The 22,695-nt window shown below is 43.9% G+C and overlaps 1 protein-coding gene across 1 annotated transcript in view; it reads right to left on the reverse strand.

Annotated features, from left to right (window-relative positions):
* Window positions 1-22,695, reverse strand: part of MRPS9 (mitochondrial ribosomal protein S9) — a 470,563-nt gene that overhangs the window by 307,389 nt on the left and 140,479 nt on the right. Inside the window, exon 3 of the mRNA XM_078657998.1 lies at window positions 12,076-12,138. Within this exon, the coding sequence (XP_078514124.1) occupies window positions 12,076-12,138 (63 nt within the window). The remainder of the gene's footprint in view (window positions 1-12,075; window positions 12,139-22,695) is intronic.

Here is a 22,695-nt window from a genome sequence, read left to right on the forward strand (position 1 = left end):
CCTAATTGTCGCTTCCCGCGATGCTATTTGCTGCATCTTGAGCTATCCATGTTCCTCTTAGCATTGCCTTGAAACCCTCCCAGAGAGCGGCAGTTCTCCATTTATCCTTTCCAGAGAAGCAACATTATATAGCCTCCTGGCTTTCTCCCCTCATCACCCTGACTTACAGGACTGAGTCCCTGCAGAGCCAACCCTATGATTGATGGATAGGGTTCAAGAAAAGTAAGTAAACCACAATTATATTCAATCCAACTACCTGCACCAGTCTACTCTTCACAAGGAAGTCAAGGTCCATCTGAGCATAGGAGTCATGAACTGGAGAAAGGAAAATGAAGCATTTCTCAACTGGATGACATTGCCTCCATACATCAGTCAGGTGACTCTCCGATTAATGGCTTTGAATTTGCATCTAAACGTTCTCTGTATCTCCAAGCACACCTTCACCATTCTGATTAGCTGGTCTAATTAAAGAGATAAGCCCATATTATAATATCTAGGAAGTATAACATATCTCCTGCAAAAATACCCTTGTTTGCTCCAAATCTCATCCCAGAATTGTGCCATTTTCCGTCTCAGGCGGTACAGCGGTGATTGGATGAATGGTCACTTAGGAGCAGTCATCTACGATCCCCTGGCTGCATCATATACTGTAATGTTAAAGGGGAAATGTGGCTACTGCACCCATCTTTGAGGGTCTCAACACCAAAAACACCTGGCAAAACCCACTATACCAGAGGCTAAATTCACTGTTACTGGCAAAATGCTTTTACACTAACAATGAGAAAATACAAATCCTCTGTATTACATTCTCTGTAGTCAATTTCTTCCTGCTACAGTTCATTTTGTGTGGGATCTTAATCCGTTAAAGTTATGCATGCCCCACCTAACCTCTAGCGTTTTTCTCCATCATGTACGTATGCTGTCTCCCAACGTCACTCAATCAGGTTAGCTCTACTGCGTCCATGAGAGGCCAAGAATCGCCAGCTCACAAAAGCCTATCCAACAGTTACTCAGTAACAGGGAAGTTAAGCCAAAGGAAGAACACTTTGATGAAGAAAAACGAGTATACGAAAAATCGATAACTTGTGCAGCATCTCCACCCTGTAAAAACATGAAGGTGTGAAAAGTCTCTTTTACACTCGGGAGTTATAATGATGTTAAGGCACCCCACTGTGAGGTAGAATAAAGATGTTTTCAGCGATGCTGAGGCCACACATATCCACTTCTACTGAACCACTAGTGTGAGTGAAAACATCTATGCCATGCAGCACCCACCAATAGCACATTATCTCCCCATCAGAACTTACAAAAAGTTAATCTCAGTATGACACTCATATATGTTGTGACCCATAACTTTATTAATATATAGCTTAGCTTGTATAGGAATAAAAAGAAACGTCAATTATTCAGTGATAAACAGAGGGGCCGGGTCTGGCGAGGGCAGAAGAAGAATTGAGAACAGTAATGCAGGGTGGGGGAGATCCTACAGATTTGCTTGCAAAAATAATGGCAGCTAAATCATTCCTTATGGAGATAATAGCAAAAAAAGCAGCAGATATACTAACTGCATGGAGACAGGAAGCTTATGAACGTAGCGAGCAGGTTGGTCACCAGCTAGCGATTAAGGCAAGACAAAACGCCACACGGAATTCGATTGCAGCTATTGATGATCCTTCACAAGGCAAAATTACTGATCCAGAAGGGATTCATAATTTATTTTATTTATATTATCAAGACCTGTATCACAAGACCAATCCTGATAACTTGAATGATATTAAGATATATCTTGATCAACTCCCAGCTGCACAACTATCTCAAGATGAACAGATGCAATGGAAGAGGCCCCTCAGTAGATTGATATCTTACTATGCATTAATAGCCTCCCTAGTGGCAAAGCCACTGGCTTAGATAGTATCCCGATGGAATTCTATAAGAAGTTTTCGACTGAATTGAAGGGAGGTATGCACCAGCTAATCGAGCATGTATATAAAGGGGGGAGGCCTCCTGAATCATGGACACAAGCAAAAATAAGAGTTTGTCTGAAAAAGAATAAAATAGCTCTAGAACCCGGCTCTTATCGCCCGATAACATTGATAAATGTTGACAGCAAGATTTATTCTAAAATCCTAGCTGTTCGCCTGGCGGGGGTAATCCACAAAGTAGTATCACCAAGACAACATGGCTTTATTCCAGGAGGTGGTACCATAGTTCACATTAAAAGGGTTATATCACTCTTTGATGCCGCTAACATTATTAGGGATCCTACTGCGTTAATTTTGCTTGATGCGGAAAAGGCCTTTGACAGGGTCTCTTGGCTTTTTTTTTATGGGAGACCCCTGGAAAGGGCTGGAATTTGCCAGGGACTTATACAGGCATTTAAGATGCTTTATTTCCAACCCTCAGCAAAACTTTATATAAATGGGGAACTCACAGACCCATTTAATATAACAAGCTCGCCGCCTTTGTTTGCTTTTTACATAGACCCTTTCTTACAACAATTGGAGGCTAATCTAAACATTAGCCCTATGATCTCCCAGGGCTGGGAAACTAACGTATTGGCCTATGCCGATGATGTCTCTATACTGCCTATGATTGAGGTTGAAGCAGAGGCGGTGAGATGCGGCCGACACTCTGGATATTCTCTTAATAGTACCAAGACACAAATTATATGTAAGAATATAGCCATGGACAATGACATTAGACAGGTTGATAAGGCCACATATCTTGGAGTCAATATTATGACCAATATACAAAATATTGTTGAAGATAATATTGACCCTTTGATAGTTAAAACTAAAACTGAGCTAGTCAGGCTGCATAATTTACATTTATCAATTATAGGTAGATGCAATATAATCAAAATGCTTTTCTTTCCTACATTTTTATATTATTTAAGAGCAATACCATTAGAATTTAGTATCAACTGCTTGAAGAAAATTGAAGATTTGTTTTCACGATTTATTTGGGCATATGAAAAGCCAAGAAGGGCTTATAAATACTTACCTTTGCCAAAAGAAAGAGGTGGACTGGCTCTGTCAAATATAAAATTATATTATTGGGTTATTACTCTTTTGAGTAATCTAACCCTTACCAGGGAAAAACCAAAAGAAAGATCTCTAGAGGAACTACCAACACCCATTGAACTTATAATGGGTGAAGAGGCATTAGGATGGGCTTGGAGATTCCTGAATGATTGCCACTATAAGAAGGTGCGTTTTAAGACACTGGCTGGTGGATTTAAAGTAATGAAATAGATTCGTAAAATGTTGGGATTAGGTCGATTAAATTGTTATACACCATTCTGTAAAATCCTTAATTTGCCGGAAATTTTTAAAGACTCTATAGTTAAAAAGTGGCAGGGAAAAGGCCTATCCAAATTGGGGGATTTTTACTTAGTAACAGATATAGTGTCGTTTGAAAATCTGAGGGAAAAGTATGACCTAGACAGGAGGGATTTTTATAAATACCTCCAAATACGGGACTTCTTCAGTAAACAATGTGGAGGTCCGAGTGGTTTTGGTAATAACTATATTATAGACAATGTGCGAAAGATTGAGTCACCACCTATTAGAGTTATTTATAAGTTATTTAACTCGCTAATGTCAGATGATTTAGAAGCTCGCGCAAGAAAGTGGAATGAAGAAATAGGAATCTCTGAAGAATTATTTACCCACTCAACAGAACTAGCGCAAAACATATTAATCCCGCCCGACTCCAGGCCCAGTATTATAAATCTTGCTTTAATATAGCCCCAAAGAAAATAGCAAAATGGGGGACAGGGAGAGGGACTTTATTGCCCCAGATGCTCACTATATCAGGCGGATTTAAACCACATGTTCACTACTTGTAGTGTTCTAAATAATTTAAAACAAGAGATTTCAACTTTTTTCAAGGAAGTGCTTGGCAATGATCTTTTTCTCTCTCCATCTTTGATTGGACTAGGGATAGATTTGGATCTACAAGGGAAGCCGGGAGAAAAACTGGCGACTATGCCTGGCCTCTGCATGGTTGGATCCATTTCCCCCAAGTTTTCATCAATGGTTGTCACGCTTGACGGCTAATTATAATTTTGAGAAAGCTATTTATGAAAAAAGAGGAACACAGGCTTGGATGAAAGGGCTAAAAATTTGGGAACCAATGACTAAATGGCTTGAAAGATAGAGGGCTCAGTTAGTGGGAAGATTCCACCATCCTTCTTGCTTCTTCTTTTTTCTTTATGTAATTGATCGTTAAATCAAAGATAAGGGATGGCGCACAACTCCTGCAGTGTGGGAGGGTAAAAAATCATTAATTATGCATGATGATCTTTATTTTTCAATTTATTGTTCTTTCGTTTCATCTTGTGCTTGTGTAAGTGCTAAATTGATATGGAATGACGAATGTTGACATTTGTAACTATGACATCATGCAGCAATAAAAATATTTTAAAAAAATAAAAATATATATAGCTTAGCATAGTCATGTTCATATTTCCTCCCAGAAATTATTGTACAATATTGTAAAGCATGAAACTAAATTCCGAGGCTCTACAAAGTCTTGTTCATGACGATGGTAGATCAACTCTTGGCATCATTAAGATTTCACTGGCTACCCAGTCTTCCAGCTCTCTCCCTTGTTTATGCACATGTTCTTTGCTGAAGAGAAATTGTTAAGTTAAAACAAAACTACTTTGACCCAGGACCCTCTGCCACCGCTTATTTCAATTCACTCTCCATTCACTGCTCCTCCTGCGAGAGAGGACATGTTGTCTCCCCTGGTCACTCCTCTGTGATCTTCCCTACATCTGAAATCCGATAAAGAGAGCATTCGGTTGCACACCCCTGCAAAAGTAAGGGAGAATGGAAATCCACCTGTAGTTAATATGTTTCTCCCTGAGCCATTGTGATAGAATTCTACTTTGACAGCACATGGAGAGGATTTAGGTGGCCAAGCCCTGTAATTGTCACATGCGAACCCTTGTATTCAACCCCTTTCTCTGCCCCTTAGATTTCACATGAACCGCAGATCCACCCAGCGTCTTGGGACTCTAAAGGGTGAGTAGTCGTGATTTACAAGAAACTTGTTTGATGATGGACTGTAACCCCCAAAGAAGCACCTGTTACATCTGTGCATACTGTTCCCAGCATTGTAAGGACTGTGGAATAGTTATTGCTCTCTCCTCTCAAAGTTTAGACTTTTTTTTAATGATATGAGAATCATCCAATACTTTCATACTTTCACCTACCAGGATTCCTGAAGGCAGCAGATTCTTCCTCCACTCAATGAGCTGATTCTTCCTCCACTCAATGAGGTGATTCTTTGTTTACAAAGTGAATCTAATCGCCTCGGCTCTCATTGATATGACCTCTACAAGTAGGTTTCTAATGTCACCTTTCGTGGCTTCCTTGTTCAGATCTCCTGTACATGGTTTGGCTATCCGGCAGCTGGGTACAGTTTGGGGTCAAATCTTTGAACTGTCACTAGTCCTCTCTCCGGTGTATGGTGGATCTTATCATTTTACGAGTATCCCCGTCTAAGAAGGGAGGTCCCTGGGTCTACAGGTGTACAATCTAAAATTCTAAGATACAAAATGTTACTGGCAGCTCAGTCGGGAAGACTCAAAGCTTCAAGTTCTGAGTTGGTTTCTCCATTTCTTTACAGAATACAGTTTCCTCACTCCCGTGCCAAGAGACTCAGCAGCTGGATCGGAGCTCCCTATGGTGGCTGATCCTCAGATGCCCAGTGGGACTGTTCTGCACAGAGTATGCTGCTTTTGTTACCCTCATGATTCCCCCACTCTTTAGAGATGTTGCAGGAACTTACGACATGGACACGGTTTGATGGGGACCTCACTGATTCCCTCTTCTGTACATGGCAAAACACTCTTTCAGGTGCCCACAGACCAGATGACATGCCCACACTCCCGCTCCCTTGCCAGGTTCACAGTATAGGCTAGGCTCATGCTTCTGAACTCAAACAATAGACCTCCAACTAGGGCTTCATGCAACTTCTAGGTCCCTCATGCCACATATTCCCAGCCTCCTCCTCCATTCTCACTAAATGCCCATTGGAGTAGAAGGAAGAACAGAAATGGAAGCCATGCTCCTATGCCATGCTCCTATGCTAGCCCCAGTAAGACAGATATTTTCCTACTACACTTTGGTGCATATTCTCATACTCTGTCACTGCATTCTGTATCAGGACCCATCTTCCACACAAACAAATGGGGCACGTTTTATTCGCCACACACCTTTATCCCCATTAGCTCCTTAGGCGATTTAAGCTGGATTCCTCTGAAGGAGTAGGTGTCTGCCTTGGTACACCAGAACATTAGGGGGACGAAATGAGGTCAAGAATCATACAAAGCCAGGGGGTTTCTCTTTGTTATCCTGCCCTTTTTTACTATTGTGGAGTACAGTGAGATCTGCTACTGCTGGGCAGAAGGCAGGAGAAGGATCACAGTGTGGGCAATTAGTTAGTGCCTCATAGCAGAATTCTTTTTTCCCTTTGAATATTGATTCAATGTCGCTAAGTCCGCCTGTTTTGATATGTGATATATGAATGGACATATAGTTTTTTATGAATCCAATAAGTGAAACATATCTTTTAAGAATTCCCAAACAGTAATAACCTTTACATTTATTCTCCTAGCCTTACTATTGTGGAGTACAGTGAGATCTGCTACTGCTGGGCAGAAGGCAGGAGAAGGATCACAGTGTGGGCAATTAGTTAGTGCCTCATAGCAGAATTCTTTTTTCCCTTTGAATATTGATTCAATGTCGCTAAGTCCGCCTGTTTTGATATGTGATATATGAATGGACATATAGTTTTTTATGAATCCAATAAGTGAAACATATCTTTTAAGAATTCCCAAACAGTAATAACCTTTACATTTATTCTCCTAGCCTTATGATGTATTCATAGTTCTGACTAGGGCACTAGTAGCTGTGAATAACGTGTTTGCTCGATACTGCTGAAACAAATTGTTTTGGGTATTCAAGAAAAGAAGACAGGGAATGTTATGGGTTCTTGCTTGTAGGACGAGCCATACCGATTTGTTGATTAGAAATAATCTAAAAGACCTGAGCCATCCTAACTCTGTCACTCTGGGTAAACAAAATGTATTCTCTTTCCCACACATAACCAAATAGCACAAATGATAAATGCATTGGACCTCCTACACACATTTCAATGAACAAGCCACACAATACAGTATCAAACACAGTAACAATCTATGCCAACTATGGATACTGTCAACTAACTTATGGTTGCTGTATTAACTAAATATGTGCATATCCAGGAACCACTGGGTAATTTGCAGTCCCTGAGAGAAGCCATGGAGGTGGTGGTCAGGATGGATGAATTTATTTCAGCAGCTTAAACTACATTAGATCAAAACTGAAGTGATGCTGCTGGCTTCCGTGCAGAAGCTTTGGTCAAAAGAAAGCACTCCTTTGCAACCAAAGTTGTTTAGAATTTCCGCCTCTTATGCCACATATGCAAAATCATTTTACAGTTTTCTTGGATGATGAGATCACCTTTTACGCTCGCATCAGTTCAGAGGCACAGTTGTCCTTCCTCTGCCTTTGGCTGTATAAGTTGGGCATACCAATTTTTAGTATTACTTACCATAGTGTCATTATTAGCTCACTGAAAAACAACAACATTGATTATGCCAGTGCCCTTCTGGGAGGATGAACTCAACATCAAATAGTAAGCTTATATCAAATAGTAGAGAACAAATAGTTAAATATCATATAGCATAGAATGTCTCAACCCTGTTTGCTCCTAACATCATGAAGTCCCGGTGCACTACATAAGGCATCCATTGACTCACAGTCTTCAACAGTATCAAAGAGACGGGCTTAGTAACTGTTGGACTTGGCCCTTTTTGCAGGGTCATCGCAGAACTTTTTGCCTTCCTCCTGTATATTTTCTGACCTGTTGCTGTTGCTTTTAGGACTCTGGGCACTTTACCACTGCTGATCAGTGCTAAAGTGCATGTGCTCTCTCTTGTAAACTTGGTAAGATTGGTCTACGCCGGTTTGGCATATTTAATTTAAAAGTTAGTCCCTTGTACAGTGGTATCCCATATACCCAGGGCCTGTAAATTAAATGCTACAACTGGGCTTGCAGTGCTGCTCATACTACCCACTGAAGTAGCCTTTCAAACCTGCCCCTGGCCTCCGCTGCTGCAGGGCCTGCGCGTGCAGTTTACTGCCGCAGTGACATGGCATGTAAAATGGTTGCCACATCCACCACTCCCCTTTTACTACACATAAGTCACCCCTAAGGTAGGCCCTAGCTAGCCCTATGGGCACGGTGCTCTGTAGGTAAAAGGTAGGACATGTGCCTTAACTGTGTGGCATGTCCTGGTAGTGACAAACAGCCTATTTGGTTTCTCACTGCTGTGAGGCTGCCCTCTCATAGGTTTGCATTGGAGATTCACTGATATGTGCTTCAGAGGTAATTTCTGACATGAGAGAGGTAGCGTGACCATGTTTGGTATGTTTGGAATAGTAGTGATAAATCCTGCTTATTGGTGGAAAGCGGATTTGTCAAAACTATTTTAGAAATACCACTTTTAGGAGTGTGCATTTCTGTGTGCTTATGTGTCTTTGTGCCCTGTCTGGTTGTGTATTCACTGTCTGATTTTGACTGACAGGTCACCCTAGACAGTCACAAGGGGGGTTGAGGTGTGTCCTGCCTTTCTTGGGTGACTCGGCGCTAGGCTGAATAGACCTTGGCTGCATTTAGAGTAGTGGGAGGAGTTTCCCTTGCACATGAATAGGCCTGGTCTGTATTTAGAGTGGTGGGAGGAGTTGCACCAGGACCTGAATAGGGTTGTACCCGAGTGCTGTCTCTGGCCCCTGTGGTGTTACTGGGGCCAGGGCCTGGGATGTGAATGGGGGTGTTGTGCACTTCAATACAGTGTTTTAAGTGCCCCCCTGAACAAAGACATTCTACCTATAAGTACAGGGGCTGTGACCCTACAAATCTAGACACTGCGTGGACTTGTAACCAGACCATGCTGGCTCTACAGACTGCATCTGGCCGGAGGAGAAGCTTATACTAACAGGAGAAACCGCCACTGGAACTTTGCCTTGCTGACCTGCTGAAAGTACTGCCTCTTGTTTACATGCAAGGACCCTGCGTGCTGGGCTGTTGTCTGCTCCCTGCTGGGGTGTCCCAGTGATCTCCCAGGGCGGGGTATCCTGCCCTGAGGTACTCAGAAAACTTAGCGCGTGGTGAGTGCTTTATTCTTTCTGTGAGGTTTCCCTTTGCGTTTGGAAAGTTTTGGTGCATATTTTGCTTTGTGTTACCAGAGACTTGGCGTTGCGCTACTCAAGCCCTCAAGGGAGCAACAAACTTGCTGTGGTGTGCGAAGTCCGAGGCGGTAAGGAGCTACCTGTCCCTGCACTGCCGCTCGTCAGTAAGACCAGCGCGAGTGATTTGGCAGCATTTCGGGCAACCCTTGTGTCTGACCGGGGTTGCCCAGCAATGCCCCAGAAGCACAGGAGGACGCCGCATCATCAGCGGCCACTCTGAGGAGTTCCCAAGCCCGAAGCGGAGCCGATGGAGACTTCACTCCGTGTCCCGTCACCGGGAGGGGGGGGGGATGGGGTTGCTGCAAGAGGAGCCCGGCCGGAAGCAGAGGACAGCTTGTACCTTCCACTGCAGCGAGCCCAGGAGTGAGAGTAAGGACGGAGACTTCGCTATGGGTTAGCCTAACCCTGAGGGCGTTACCGGAATTCCGGCGGTGGCCCCCCGCAGGCTTCCTTTCTTTTGTTTTTGTGCCTCGACAAAGAGAGCAGACAAGCCCAGGGGGGCAGGGTGGTACTGCAAGTTACTGGCAGCCCCAGCCATTGAATAGTGGGCGGAAGACCTAGCGAGGCCTCCCTACTGAAGTTGGCATTGCAGGGGAGAGCCCCCGAGTAGGACCCCCTCGTGTTGTGTGAGGAACGGGCTGCACTGATGTTTTCCGATCCCAAGGTGCCACTTTTAGATCCCACCTGGGTGCGGTTGCAGCACTGGGATATTTCCTACATTCCCTGGTGTAGGCGGGCAGGTAACCCAGAAGTCCACCAGGAAGGGGATTGAGTTACTGCATAACCTGTAGTAGGAGCGCTGGGGCCACTCTTAGTGTTGTGGTATCCCATGGTAATGGGTATGCGGGCGATTCTTATGTGTCATGCCTCACGCCAAATGCCTCATATTCTTGCTGTGATGTTATGATGTAGGTTGTGTTACATTGTCAGGGTTGCACCATATGTACCGTGATGTGATGATAATTTATGATGTGTGCATGATACCAGTATTTACTGTAGTGCCCTGCTGGTGTGGTTATGACAATTGCCAGATTGGCAAAGTGATTTGTCATGACAAGTGCCTAGTGGCACAGTGAGTTATGTGATTGTGGTCTAATGTGATTTTACAATTAATAGAAAGGATATTTTTATATACCCTTGTGTGGGGTCTCTTTTTGTGCCTAGTGTGTCACTGTTGTGTGAGTGTGTTGTGCAAACGCTTTACACATTGCATCTGGGATAAGCAGGACTGCTCTGCCAAGCTAACAAGGGGGTGAGCAGGGGTTATTTTAGGTGTGTAACTTCCTTGCCCTGACTAGAGAGGTGGGTTCTGCCTGGATTATGTGCATAGTCCAGCCAACCAGAGACCCCATTTCTAACAGTAGCTAATTTATTCACCAGAGCGATCACATTCAAAGGAGACAGAGTGGAGCTCAAACGAGGCTAGAATGCAGTGAGATCACTAGCAATTTAAGACACTGAAACATGCTTGTTGGAAAGCTAACATTATTAATTTGAGCCTGTAATAAAGCGTAAGGGCATGCTGTTGCTGGGACAACATTTTACACTATGTGTTCTGCTACCCATAGAAGGATTCAGATGGGGTTAACTTTTGGGTGCCACTTTGGGGCTTCGGCCTACTCAAACACACATAATGAAATATATGGATAACAACTGAATTCCACAACTGGAGAGAGAAGAGGTACAGTGTAAGCGTGATCATTTCAAATGACTCAAAAAAAGGAGATTGGGAAGGCAGAGGTCCCAAATTATAAACAACCTTCTGGTGTACCCAGAAAAGCAGATCTCATTCACACCTCTCTAGAAGGTAAGAGTTTATCACTGAGTTTTCTGGCTTGTAAATTGACCTTTTTGCGATCACATAGGCTACATAACGTTTCTTCAGATATCTAGGTAATACATGAAAAATGTGACCTGCCTCAGCAAGGGTATAGTCTCATTCCTCTATTTCTCATGGTCCATAGTCTACTTCCCATTTGTACTATCTAAAGCCTCTCCATCTCCATTCAGAAACCTCATTCTATAGTCCCAGGGATCAAACCATGCTAAAATAGAAATTGAATGCTCCCCTACAATAGTCTGATGGAAAATCATAGCCAATGCTACAATAAAATGAAATTTACATAGGTAAAGACCATGCTAACTCTAAAATACTGACTCCCTGTGGCTGTGAAAAGTCATATAACAGTGTAGCAAACCTTTAAGCCTGAAGGTGTCTAACTGGGGACCCTGATAATTATCCATTAAAAGATTGAGCAGCGGGCACTGTCAAGGAATGGAAACGAGGTTTACTTAAGGATGCAAAGCACTGTACATAAATAAAGGTGCTGTGGTGTTCAGCTTGACTATGAGAGTGTGGCACACTGGAGTTTGAAAATTGGACATTTTCTAATTAAAACTTATTGGGTATTATAACAAGACCAATGGTAGGTTTGATATCAGACATCCAAATGCTCTTGCAACACAACATGATCTCACATTAGGGAATTAGAAGTGAATTGATTACTGGGCTCAAAATCCAGCAATCCAAATACATGGAATACACACACACTGAACAAGGATAAGGACCACTGTGTAGCCCTACTGGGGGAATTTCATATAGTGTGCACAGCTAAAGAGCTGAAGAGAGCAGCGGAATGGGGAAGATCACTGCAGAAGGAAATGCTCTACCACAGCCATATCCCAGTGAACAACATTTGAAAACACTGAAGGTAAATCTGGTTCTTTCAACTAAGTACACAAAATGTATATTGAAGAACAGCCTTACCTTCATTATGGGCCTTGCTTTCTTGTCAAATAGTCCAGAAGGGAAAAGGTATGCAATCGATCTCTGCAACCAACAAAAATATTAACAAAATCAATATAAATACTTAACATTGTTCTTTTTATATGAGACTCAAAAACAATAATTACATACCAGGCATTGCTTTTTCAGGATTCTTAATATAATAGGCAGGAGTTTAGGTAGCCATCAGAGAGCGGGTATGTAGTGATAGTAAAGCTAGTGCAATTGGAAAAAGGTACTGGTGTGTCCATTTGGTAAGCAGTAGGCAGCATAGGAAATAGTAAAGGAAGGGATCAGCTACTGTGTCTTAAGGAAGCAAAAGACCTTTTGCATCAGAGGAAAGACAATATATGTTTTCAATAGTTTATGTAAATTATTATATTTTTAGACAACCTATAAAAGGTAGATATATAGTTAACTTGTTAACAAAAATATAATATAAAGTTAACCTATTTATATTACACCACTCTATCACGGTCTTAGAAAAAGCCATTACATCTCCAAGTCGCCACCCAAGCACACTCCACATTTCTCAAAGGATCCAGTAATCAACACTACATTATTGACTAATTAAAACAAGCCCTATTTTGCCCAATACAAATCCAAAGTATTTATAGCAAAATCTGAACATGTACAACCAAAAACAAATTAGACAACCAGACTATATAAGTTGTCTCTGCCACTGTAGTTGACCAAATAAGGTTAATGGCTGGCAAGTTATTTTTTTAAAATAAAGGAATACTGGCTACAGCCACAAGACAAGGATTTCAGTCTCCATCTGAAACATATATTTGTTGCATTTAAGGCCATATAGAGTATATTGAAGCATTATCCCTCTAACACCAAAAGAATTGGTTCATTTATAATTTCCTTAAAAAACATGTGATTCAATTCTGGAGCTACAAGTTGATTCGGATTGCTCTCCAGCTGTCTTTTGATACTATTTGGTGAACGGTTACGGGTGCTTATATTGGAATGTTGTCTCATACCACTGTTGCAGCCATGTTTAGAAAATGTTTTGTTTCATAGTTTTTCAAAATGGATTTCCTTAACTTATTCCACACTCCCAAAAACAGACATTTCACACTCCCAATCTATAGACAGCAGCTTGTTCAGAAGACTGTGCTCACCAAGCACAAGAGAACCTTTACATTTCTGATATAATCATACTTAAATATAATTCCTTCTTAGGTTTAAGACGGAGGCTACAATGACCATAAAAAGTAGTAGTCATCACCACGATTAGGGTGTGACCATCTTCAACAAGGATAGCCTTCAGTGGAGCATTCCCATTAAGGTAAGCACTTTTTCTGTAATATGTATGAATTAACTTTTAAATCTTAACAATCACACCAAATCTGGATAGCAAATCTAACTGCTAAAATGGCTGTGCAAGAAGAATGAGTTAATTAATACATTTCCTATTACATGTAATTGTATGTCTGGACCACGGGACGGGAATATGTTTAAAACTGCATTCACTTTACTACTGATAGCAACAAAACAAGGTTTCACATGAGAACTGAAGACGAGGGAAAGCAGTTGCAAACCCCAACAAGCATGCGATCATTTGTATATGAAAAGGATTGTTTTATCACCGCACTGCATGTCCAGTCAACCAACAGTTGATGGACTCGGTCTTTTACTGCTGATAAGTGGGTCTTACCTCAACAGAGCATGTACGGCACAGGTGACATTTACAGGTACCAAGCAGGGCAGCTCACTTTTAGTGGATTATAAGAGAATGTGTGTCTAGCGTGGTGGTCCACTTTTAGTGGTAGAGGACACCTTTCAGTAGTTTTCTAAGAACGAGGTAAAGAAACCCTGTGCTTGATTCTACCGGCTATAAATTTAGAATTTATTTAGTCGATTTGAAGTTGCTTGTTAAACGGCATTGACAAAAGCGGTGATCTGAAGGACACAAGTTCAAATCACAGCAAGGTAAACTCAGCCTTCCATCCTTCCAAGATTGGGAAATTGAATCCTATAAATTGGTACCCAGAAGGCCAGGATGATATAATCCCATGATCAATCCCAGGCAGCTCTAACAAGTAGCTTAGGGGCTACTGGTAGCTCTCCAGCTACCTCTAAGTAGCTTTCATGTGTGCAGCCCAGACTTCTAAATTACAAGTTTTTGCTTGGTTGTATAAACAAATGCGTGCCAAAACTGACCAGCATAAAAAACAATAGTGTATTTTCTTAACTCATAACCTGATGCTTGGACAACATTGCTTGGATTTCCAAAATATATTTAAAGCTGGCATCTGAATGATAAATCATGAGACACAGGAGAATTGTTAGCAATATTATTACCATGTGAGGGACATTGCAGCTATGGCTGTTATGTATTAACCATGTAGAGGCATTCCATATTGATAAAGCTTTTTTTCACGTTACTGTTAGTAATCCTGAGTGATGCACCGAAGTGATCACTTCATTTTCATTGACCATTAAGTAGCTCTTATTGCAGAAAAAGTTGGATACACCTGATCTATCAAAACAGCTTTCTTCCAAGCCCTGAATTGCTACATAAGCAACTGCACCTGCTGTAGGAGTCCTGTGATGCGCCAATATAGTGGCCAAATCTATTAGTTGAAGGACCAAGTAAATAGACAACATGGTTTACAGGGTGTCAACACCATAGACACCTAAAGTGCAGCTGCCCATAATGAAGGCAAAACATAACATGCAGTAAATGGAAACAAGAGCACTCACTCGACCCATTTTTACCAACTGCTTATGATTATTTAATGAGTGTGGGCCAGTATGGAGAACAAGCCTTAAACTTTAGGGACATTTCATCTTGCTCAAAACCCTTTATTAATACAGGAGTTATCAAAAATCGCACGGAACCAAATAATAGAGGATTGCGCTGAATTTTCAAAAGGGGGTTGAAAGTGGCATGCAGAGATTCTCCTCTATTAGAAAGCAAGTGTTTCCTAAAAATCAGACTATTTCAGAAAACTCACCAGCAAGGAATTTGTGTGCACAATGCCTTCTATTGAGATGGGCAAATGCACCAAAGACCTTGAGAAAGGGATTGCCCATGTGTGGAGGGTCTTCCAGGACAAGTTATTATACGTGGGGAAGTCTCTTACCGAAATACTAGCCATGGCAAAGTTGACATGATTAGTTGTGGCCGAGGTGGAAATGGAAATTTTGCCTGGTTAGACACAGAATGGGACAGGTCAATGCAAATGAATGTGAAGATTTAATTTGTGGAGTTGCCAAATTTATAAGGGGACCATACTACTCAGGGGACCCATTTGAGAAAGAATGGGGAGACCAAACCCCTTCTTCGAAAGATGCCGATCTGCCTGCAGAGCTTCACTGTGTTGTGGCCAACTCAAACTGCAGGTGTTCTAGGGACTCAGATGAATGAATGCTGGTTCAAACTATAAACTACAATGAGAACTATACAGTACATCTTCTGACAGTCTCAGAGAAACTGATTTGCCTTTTCCTCTAAATGCCAAGGTTGTAATATTTTTCAGTTAGTGTTCAGACCACTTACATCGGTACACCTCCACTACATCTGCAGAACAAAATAGCACCACATCTACATCAAGGAGACGGCTACATCTCCAGGCAGTACACCGTCATCAGTATTATTAAAAAATGTGTAAGGTATTTTAATTAAAAATACTTAAAAACAGTAAGAAAAAAAAACTTCAACCATATATTTAAAAAAACATAAATGCAATTTTAAACAAGCATTGGAAAAGCCAACAGGTTTACGGTCAGCCGTGCTATTGGCATTGTCAATGCGTTTTGCCAATTAAAGGACAGAAGCGTGAAATACGGTACTGGAGAGGGGGGAAGGGTGAAGAGATAATAGGGATGGGAATAATAGGGGGAGAGAGCAAGGTTCCAGTATGAGCAAATGCAATTTGGAGGCTATGTTTCCGACTGAGTCTGCCCCCGTTCCTGATGACCAAGTACGATACAAAGATCTCGTCCAAGTCGACTGAATCGTTTCCGAACTCGTTTGCAGCCGAATCATACCGCATAATGGAGTTGGCTTACGAATGAGCGAGTACGATGCACGATTCCAATAGCCGTATTGACTCAGTTTTGGCGAGACGAAACGGCTGTGGGAATCAGACTTCGGGGGATGTGGCAGGCCCCCCATCACCCGGGGCCATCCGAATCGGTCCCATGGGAGTACCCAAGGGTCCCCATTTTCCATGCATGCACAGCTTGGCGGGCACGGTGCATGCTTTTCCCCAACCACCCCTTTTTAGGTTGCGCCTATAGCGGCAGCGCGCATGTGCTTCTCGCTTTGCGAGGAATGCAGTATTCAGTACGGAGTGGAAGCTTTGTGGAAGATCCGCCCACTCTCTGCCCATTGTCTTGTGTCGTTGTCCTTCGTAAATGCTGTCTTCTGATTCCTTTTGAGGGTCTTTAGACCCTCCTAATGATGGCTTTGTCGTCATTTGCCACCTCCCATGGCTACTGGCCCCTTTACTTAGAGTGTTACACCGTATGTGGACTTTGAGCACTCCTTTGTGCCCCCTTCTCCCCCCGCCTGCATTCCCGTTGTCCGTGTCCATGCCCGTGCCCCCACCCTCCCGCCCATTCTCCGCGAAGCAATATGCAACAGGTCGCGCGTAAATGCGATACCTCTTGCATTGCAAATGCTTGTTGCAATGCGAGCCTGTGTATGCATTCGGTACACAGGCTCCCATTGAGTTCAATGGGAGTCCAAGTGAACCGAGTCCGTCACTATAAGGATGCATCGGAATTGGTCGCACAGACTCCCGGAGCGCGATTCACTTGGAAAGCTCTCCCGTGCCGATCCGTTCGCAGGGCTTAACTAACAAGATTGTAATCGGGCCATAAGTGCTGAAAATTGAGTACCTTCACGTAGGCACAGGAACTATGCGTGACCAAAATGTTCCTGGCTGAGACAAACATAAGGATAGGGAGAAAATCCACTGATTCAAGAACAGACAAATGAAATCGACAACAAAGCCATTCCAATTTTATTGACAGGTCTAGCAATTTATCAAAACCACACAAGTAAACTTATAAGAAGAGTCAAAACAAAAATAGATTCAAACTGGTTAAAAACCCTATAATCATAAAATGGATATAAAACAATAAAAACATTTAAAATCACTGAAATAGCAGGGCACTGCTCACGTTCATCAAAATACAATTGAAGCTACCAATTTTGTCTCACTAACACATGTGCATAGGAAGTCCTTAGGTAAAGATGGTCCTTGTTAATCGGACGGGTTTTAGGTCTAATAGACCATGCAGAAAAAATTAATTTAGATACTGCAGTCACAACCACAGTAGCAGAATCACTTCTGCAAATTCTAAGAGTGTTATTATGGTGTGATATTCCCAATAGATGACACAAAGGCACAATCCCCCTAACCCTTGTTCTGGAACAGTTTGGATAAAAGAAGAGCAGATGTTCGCGGTCTCATTGGATAACATGCATAACTGACAGAAAGTTGATTTGTCAGTGGAGGAGCTCATGTAGCTAAAAAAAAACAGCTGTCTGCATGGTGCCATACCTAAACTGCAAGTAGAGTGAGCGAGTGCTGGATGAATAAAATGTAAAAATTCCACAACCTTGGGCACTCACTCTCTTCTATAATAGGAAAGACCTTGTACAACTGCCTATAGAACTGGACAATTTATTCTGGGCAATAACTCTCTCCCAGTATTTAGCTTTGACAACAGTGGCTGCAGTAGACGTAATAGAAGAAGGCTCTTCCTAAAAATGTCCTAACCCCGGGTCATAGTCTGATTTTTTAAACATAGACTAGCCACTTGACCTTATTAGAGCTGCATTGGTTAAGGATATGAACAAGGCCATCTCTGTAAGACTCTAGTCCCTCAAAGGGGCATAAGCAGACTCAATAAAGTATCAGCGTTATTGCAGCCAACGCAGGGACAAGTTTAAGAACAGAGACCAATCTAATGGAATTAGAGGGGTATCGCTTCACATACCTGTAAGAGCTCTTATGAAGTTATTTTCACTGGTTACCAAGCAGCCTGTAGAAAAGTGGCCCCATAGCTGTGCATCATACAAAGCTGCACCCCTTGGTTGGGCTTTATAAACCTCCATTGCTGGAAGAATTAGGTACCTAGGAGTCCTTTTAGCAAATCTAATAATGGCCTCAAATCTGTGGGATAGAAGCAACAGTAATTCAATCCTGAACAAGGGGCTGACACAAAGACCACTCTAGGTGTATGTTATGAATTGCAAACAAAAGGTCTGCAAACGAGACCTAAAAGGGGGTTGGACGGTCTCAAACAAAACGTATATAACTGAAAATATTACGATTATGATTAATATTTAATGATTCAAATGCAAAGGGAAATGTATAAAATGTAATAACATTATTTAAAAAGGGAAGTTAGGGACAAGCCCCCGAAAATATAAAATTCCTGTAATATGACAATTTATAAACATACCAGTAAAGTTGTTAATACCATCACTCATGTTACTTACTAGTTATATTACTCATTCTCATTTTATTTTAAATTAAAGAAAAACTGTAGTATTTTAAAAAAGTGGAATATGGTCAATTAAAATAAACCAATAGGAAATGTAATTATTGTTATTAAAAACATAGGTCCATGATTGTATTAAGTTAATTAGATTTACACACTAAGTATTACAAGATCAGGGATAGTAATAAGGTTATGCTAAAGAGAAATAAACATAATTATTAAACAAATAAATACAAATAATACAATATTAGGATTAGATTAGTATGAAAACACAGAAAAAAAATTATAACTAATAGTTAGTTAAAGGGTAAGTAGTACAGAAAAGATAGGGAAAAATAATGTATTTAGAAAACTTACATTTAGGTAAAATATAACTATTTAAATTATATTAACAATAAAAAGTTGCATTTAGACTATCAGAAAAAAGTGCATATTTTAACAGCATATGAAACGTTGAGGTTATTGTATAGACTATTTAGAGCGTTGGTTTAAGTAGTGGTAAATTACATTAAAAGCCTGCCTTGGCCGTGAAATATTGGCACTCACTGCCCCTGACAAAATGATGCATCTCCCCAGGTTTTTGTACGCCCTCCAAAATATATGTCAACCCCAGTCCCTCCCTCATATTTCAAATTCATTGAAGCAGAGGTGAGCCTCCTCCTCTAGGACAGACGACCCCCGCATAGCAACAGCCAAACTCACCAGGGGTTGGTACGACGGCGGAATTGCCCTGCCCAATGTAAAATGGTACTATTGGGCCTCTCAACTCATAATAGTGAACCAGTGGCTTCATGCCTCGCAGGAGAAACCTGCCCTACGACTCGACCGACACGCCCTTGGCACGGTAAGACTCCTGAGGGCGCTTTATAACAAGGCCAAGATACGCACACTGTTCGGCCCAACCACACACACAGTACACACCTGGTACATGTCACAGGGTGCGCTCGGTTGAGAGGGAATACTCACGCAGCACACGCCACTCTGAGACACTCCAAAATTGGGTATGCTTCGAAATAGCAAGGGTTTTACTCGTTGGGACCTTATTGGAACCTCTAGGGTAGGGGACCTGTGGAAGAGGGGAGAGATGGTAACATTTGCTCAATTGCGCACAACATATCAAATGGCTGACTCGGAGCAGTTCCGATATCTACAAATCAAACACGCACTCACCAAAGCCATACCCCAAGGGGACGACCTCCCCGAATCCTCACCACTCGAGGACGCCTCCTTTCAGACCACTTCACCAAAAAAGCGATCTCTCTCACATATCGTAAACTGGTGAATAATCAAAAAGACCCCACACATACTCTGAGAGAGAAATGGTGGGCAGAACCGGGGGACATTGACGACCAAGACTGGCAGGAGGCCCTGGAACCCCCATGGGAGGTAGCAATCCCGTCTCGTTTCCAGCTTTTGCAACTGAAAATTTTGCACAGAACATATTACACTAGAACGACGCTTCACAAGATCGGGGGGGGGGGGGCTGAGACACCTTTATGTTTACGGGGATGTGGACTACTGAGCACATTTCTTCACACGATATGGGACTGTCCCAATATAGTACAATACTGGGAGGCAGTCCTGGCTACTATCACCCGGGTCAGCGGAATAGAGGTCCCCCAGAACCCCGGTGTTGTCTCCTCAATATCTGGGAACCTACTGACCTCAACCACGCAGCGCAGGCTTTGGTAACACTGGGGATTACACTGGCTAAGCCGAATATAGCACAACGCTGGGGAGCACCAGCTGCCCCCCTGCACCAACATTGGTGCCACAACTTAGATAAAGCAATGGAGCGACCCTTGACCCTGCCCGCATGTCAGGCCGCTCCCCACTCCGGGCAGCACCACCAGTGCGCCCGGGTCTCTCACACCGCTGCTGCCGCTAGTTTGCCGCTCCCCTGTGCCTCCTGTGCACTGTTGCTCCTGTGTGCCCCATTGCTATTAACTACTGTCTGTATTTTCTGATTTTGTAGTATTTAGTATTATCTGCTGTGTGCCTTTTTTCCCGCTGCTGCTCCTCCTTTATTGTTTGCACCCACTTTTTTCCTTCTGTGCCCCACCCCGATCGCCAACCCCGCCACTGCTTCCCTGCGGCCCGCCCCCTCACCCGCCCCGCTCCCGCATCCCAGCTGCTCCTCCCTCCCACTTCCCCCTTATATGGCAGCCGCTGCGTGACAGTGAGAACGATCCTTGACCCTGCTCGCAGGTCAGGCCGCTCCCCACGCCGCACAGCACCACCAGTGCACCCGTGTCTCTACCCCCGCTGCTGCCGCTAGTTTGCCGCTCCCCCGTGCCTCCTGTGCACTGTTGCCCCGTGTGCCCCTTTGCTGGTAACTACTGTCTGTATTTTCTGATTTTGGAGTATTTAGTATTATCTGCTGTGTGCCTTTTTTCGTACTGCTGCTCCTGCGTTGTTTGTTTGCACCCCCTTTTTTCCTTCTGTACCCTGCCCCGATCGCCGCCCCCGCCGCTGCTTCCCTGTGGCCCCGCCCCCTCACCCGCCCATTGGCCGCCCGGCTCCCGCCTCCCAGCTGCTCCTCCCTCCCACTTCCCCCTTATGGCGAGCCAAAGGCAAGCCCATCTGCGCCCATCCGCGCCTGGACCACGCCCAGCCACAGAACCCCTGGTCTCCGTGGCCGCCAGACTCCACTACGACGCCAGCACCCTCCATGCACTCAATGCCGGTCGAGACCACAGCTGCTTCCAGGCTGCCCCGAATTGCACCCATGGTCCCTTCTCCTGCCACAAATGCAGCTTCACCTGCGACAGAGCCGCCAAACCACCAACAAGGACCGGACTCAACCACCTCCGCTGCATACTCCTAAACACCTGCTCCACACGCAAACACGCTGTCTAACTATGGGACCCGCTCGACACATCCGCCCCAGACGTTGCCTTCCTGACAGAGACCTGGTGGAACGACTCCTCAGCACCCGACATCGCTATAGCCATCCCGGACGGCTACAAGATCTCCCGCAGAGACCGCACCAATGGAGTTGGAAGAGGAATCACCATCATCCACAAATCCACCCTCAAGGTCTCCACCCACTCAGACGCCACCCTCAACACCGCCAAGCACCTGCACTTCCAGATTCACACAGATCACACCACCACCCTCAGAGGTTTCTTGATCTACAGACCCCCAGGACCCCGACCACAGTTCAGCACTCGCCTCCACGGACTACATCCTCCTCTGTGACCTGAACTTCCACCTCAAGAACAACGACGACACCATCTCTCGACAACCTCACCAACCTCGGCCTCAGACAACTCGTTTCTGCACCCACACCGCCGGCCACACGCTTGACCCCATCTTCTCTGCAAGTCCCCATGTCTCCTTCGACCACACCACCGAACTCCACTGGACTGACCACAGCTGCATCCACTTCACCTACAGGAAGCCCACCACGCACCACCCCACCCAACAGATGCCCCGCCACTGCTGAAGCAAAGTCACCAAAGACCAGCTAACCACAACCCTCGCACAGAACCAACCCACCGACACCACCGACCCGGACACCGCCGCACGCAACCTCAGACAATGGATTGACGACTGTGACAACACCCTCGCCTCGCTCAAGAAACCCTTCAACAGCCGCACCAGCAAGAAAGCCAACTGGTTCACCAAAGAACTCCAGGCATCCAAATGAGCATGCCGAAAACTGGAGAAGATATGGCTCCACGAACGAACACCGGACAGCTACACGACACACAAGACCGCCACCCGCAGTCACCACCACCTCATCAGATCAGCCAAAAGATCTTCATTCAAAGACTGCCTAGACAACAACGCACACGACAGCAAAGAGCTCTTCAACATCGTGAAGGAACTCTCCAACCCCAGCTCCAACACCAACGACATCCCACCCTCACAAGACCTGTGAGACTCGCTGGCCACCTTTTTCCACCGCAAGATCTCCGACATCCACGACAGCTTCAACGTTACGACCACCCCGAAAACAACAGATTCCATCCCCCCGCGTCCACCACCCTCACCAACCGCCTGCTCTCCTGGACCAACATCAGCGACGACGACACCCGTATGATTATGAACTCATCCACTCAGGATCACCATCAGACCCATGCCCACACCACATCTTCAACAAAGCCGACACAGCCATCGCAC

The sequence above is a fragment of the Lissotriton helveticus genome, chromosome 8 (genome assembly GCF_964261635.1).
Source record: "Lissotriton helveticus chromosome 8, aLisHel1.1, whole genome shotgun sequence".
Taxonomy (NCBI): domain Eukaryota; kingdom Metazoa; phylum Chordata; class Amphibia; order Caudata; family Salamandridae; genus Lissotriton; species Lissotriton helveticus.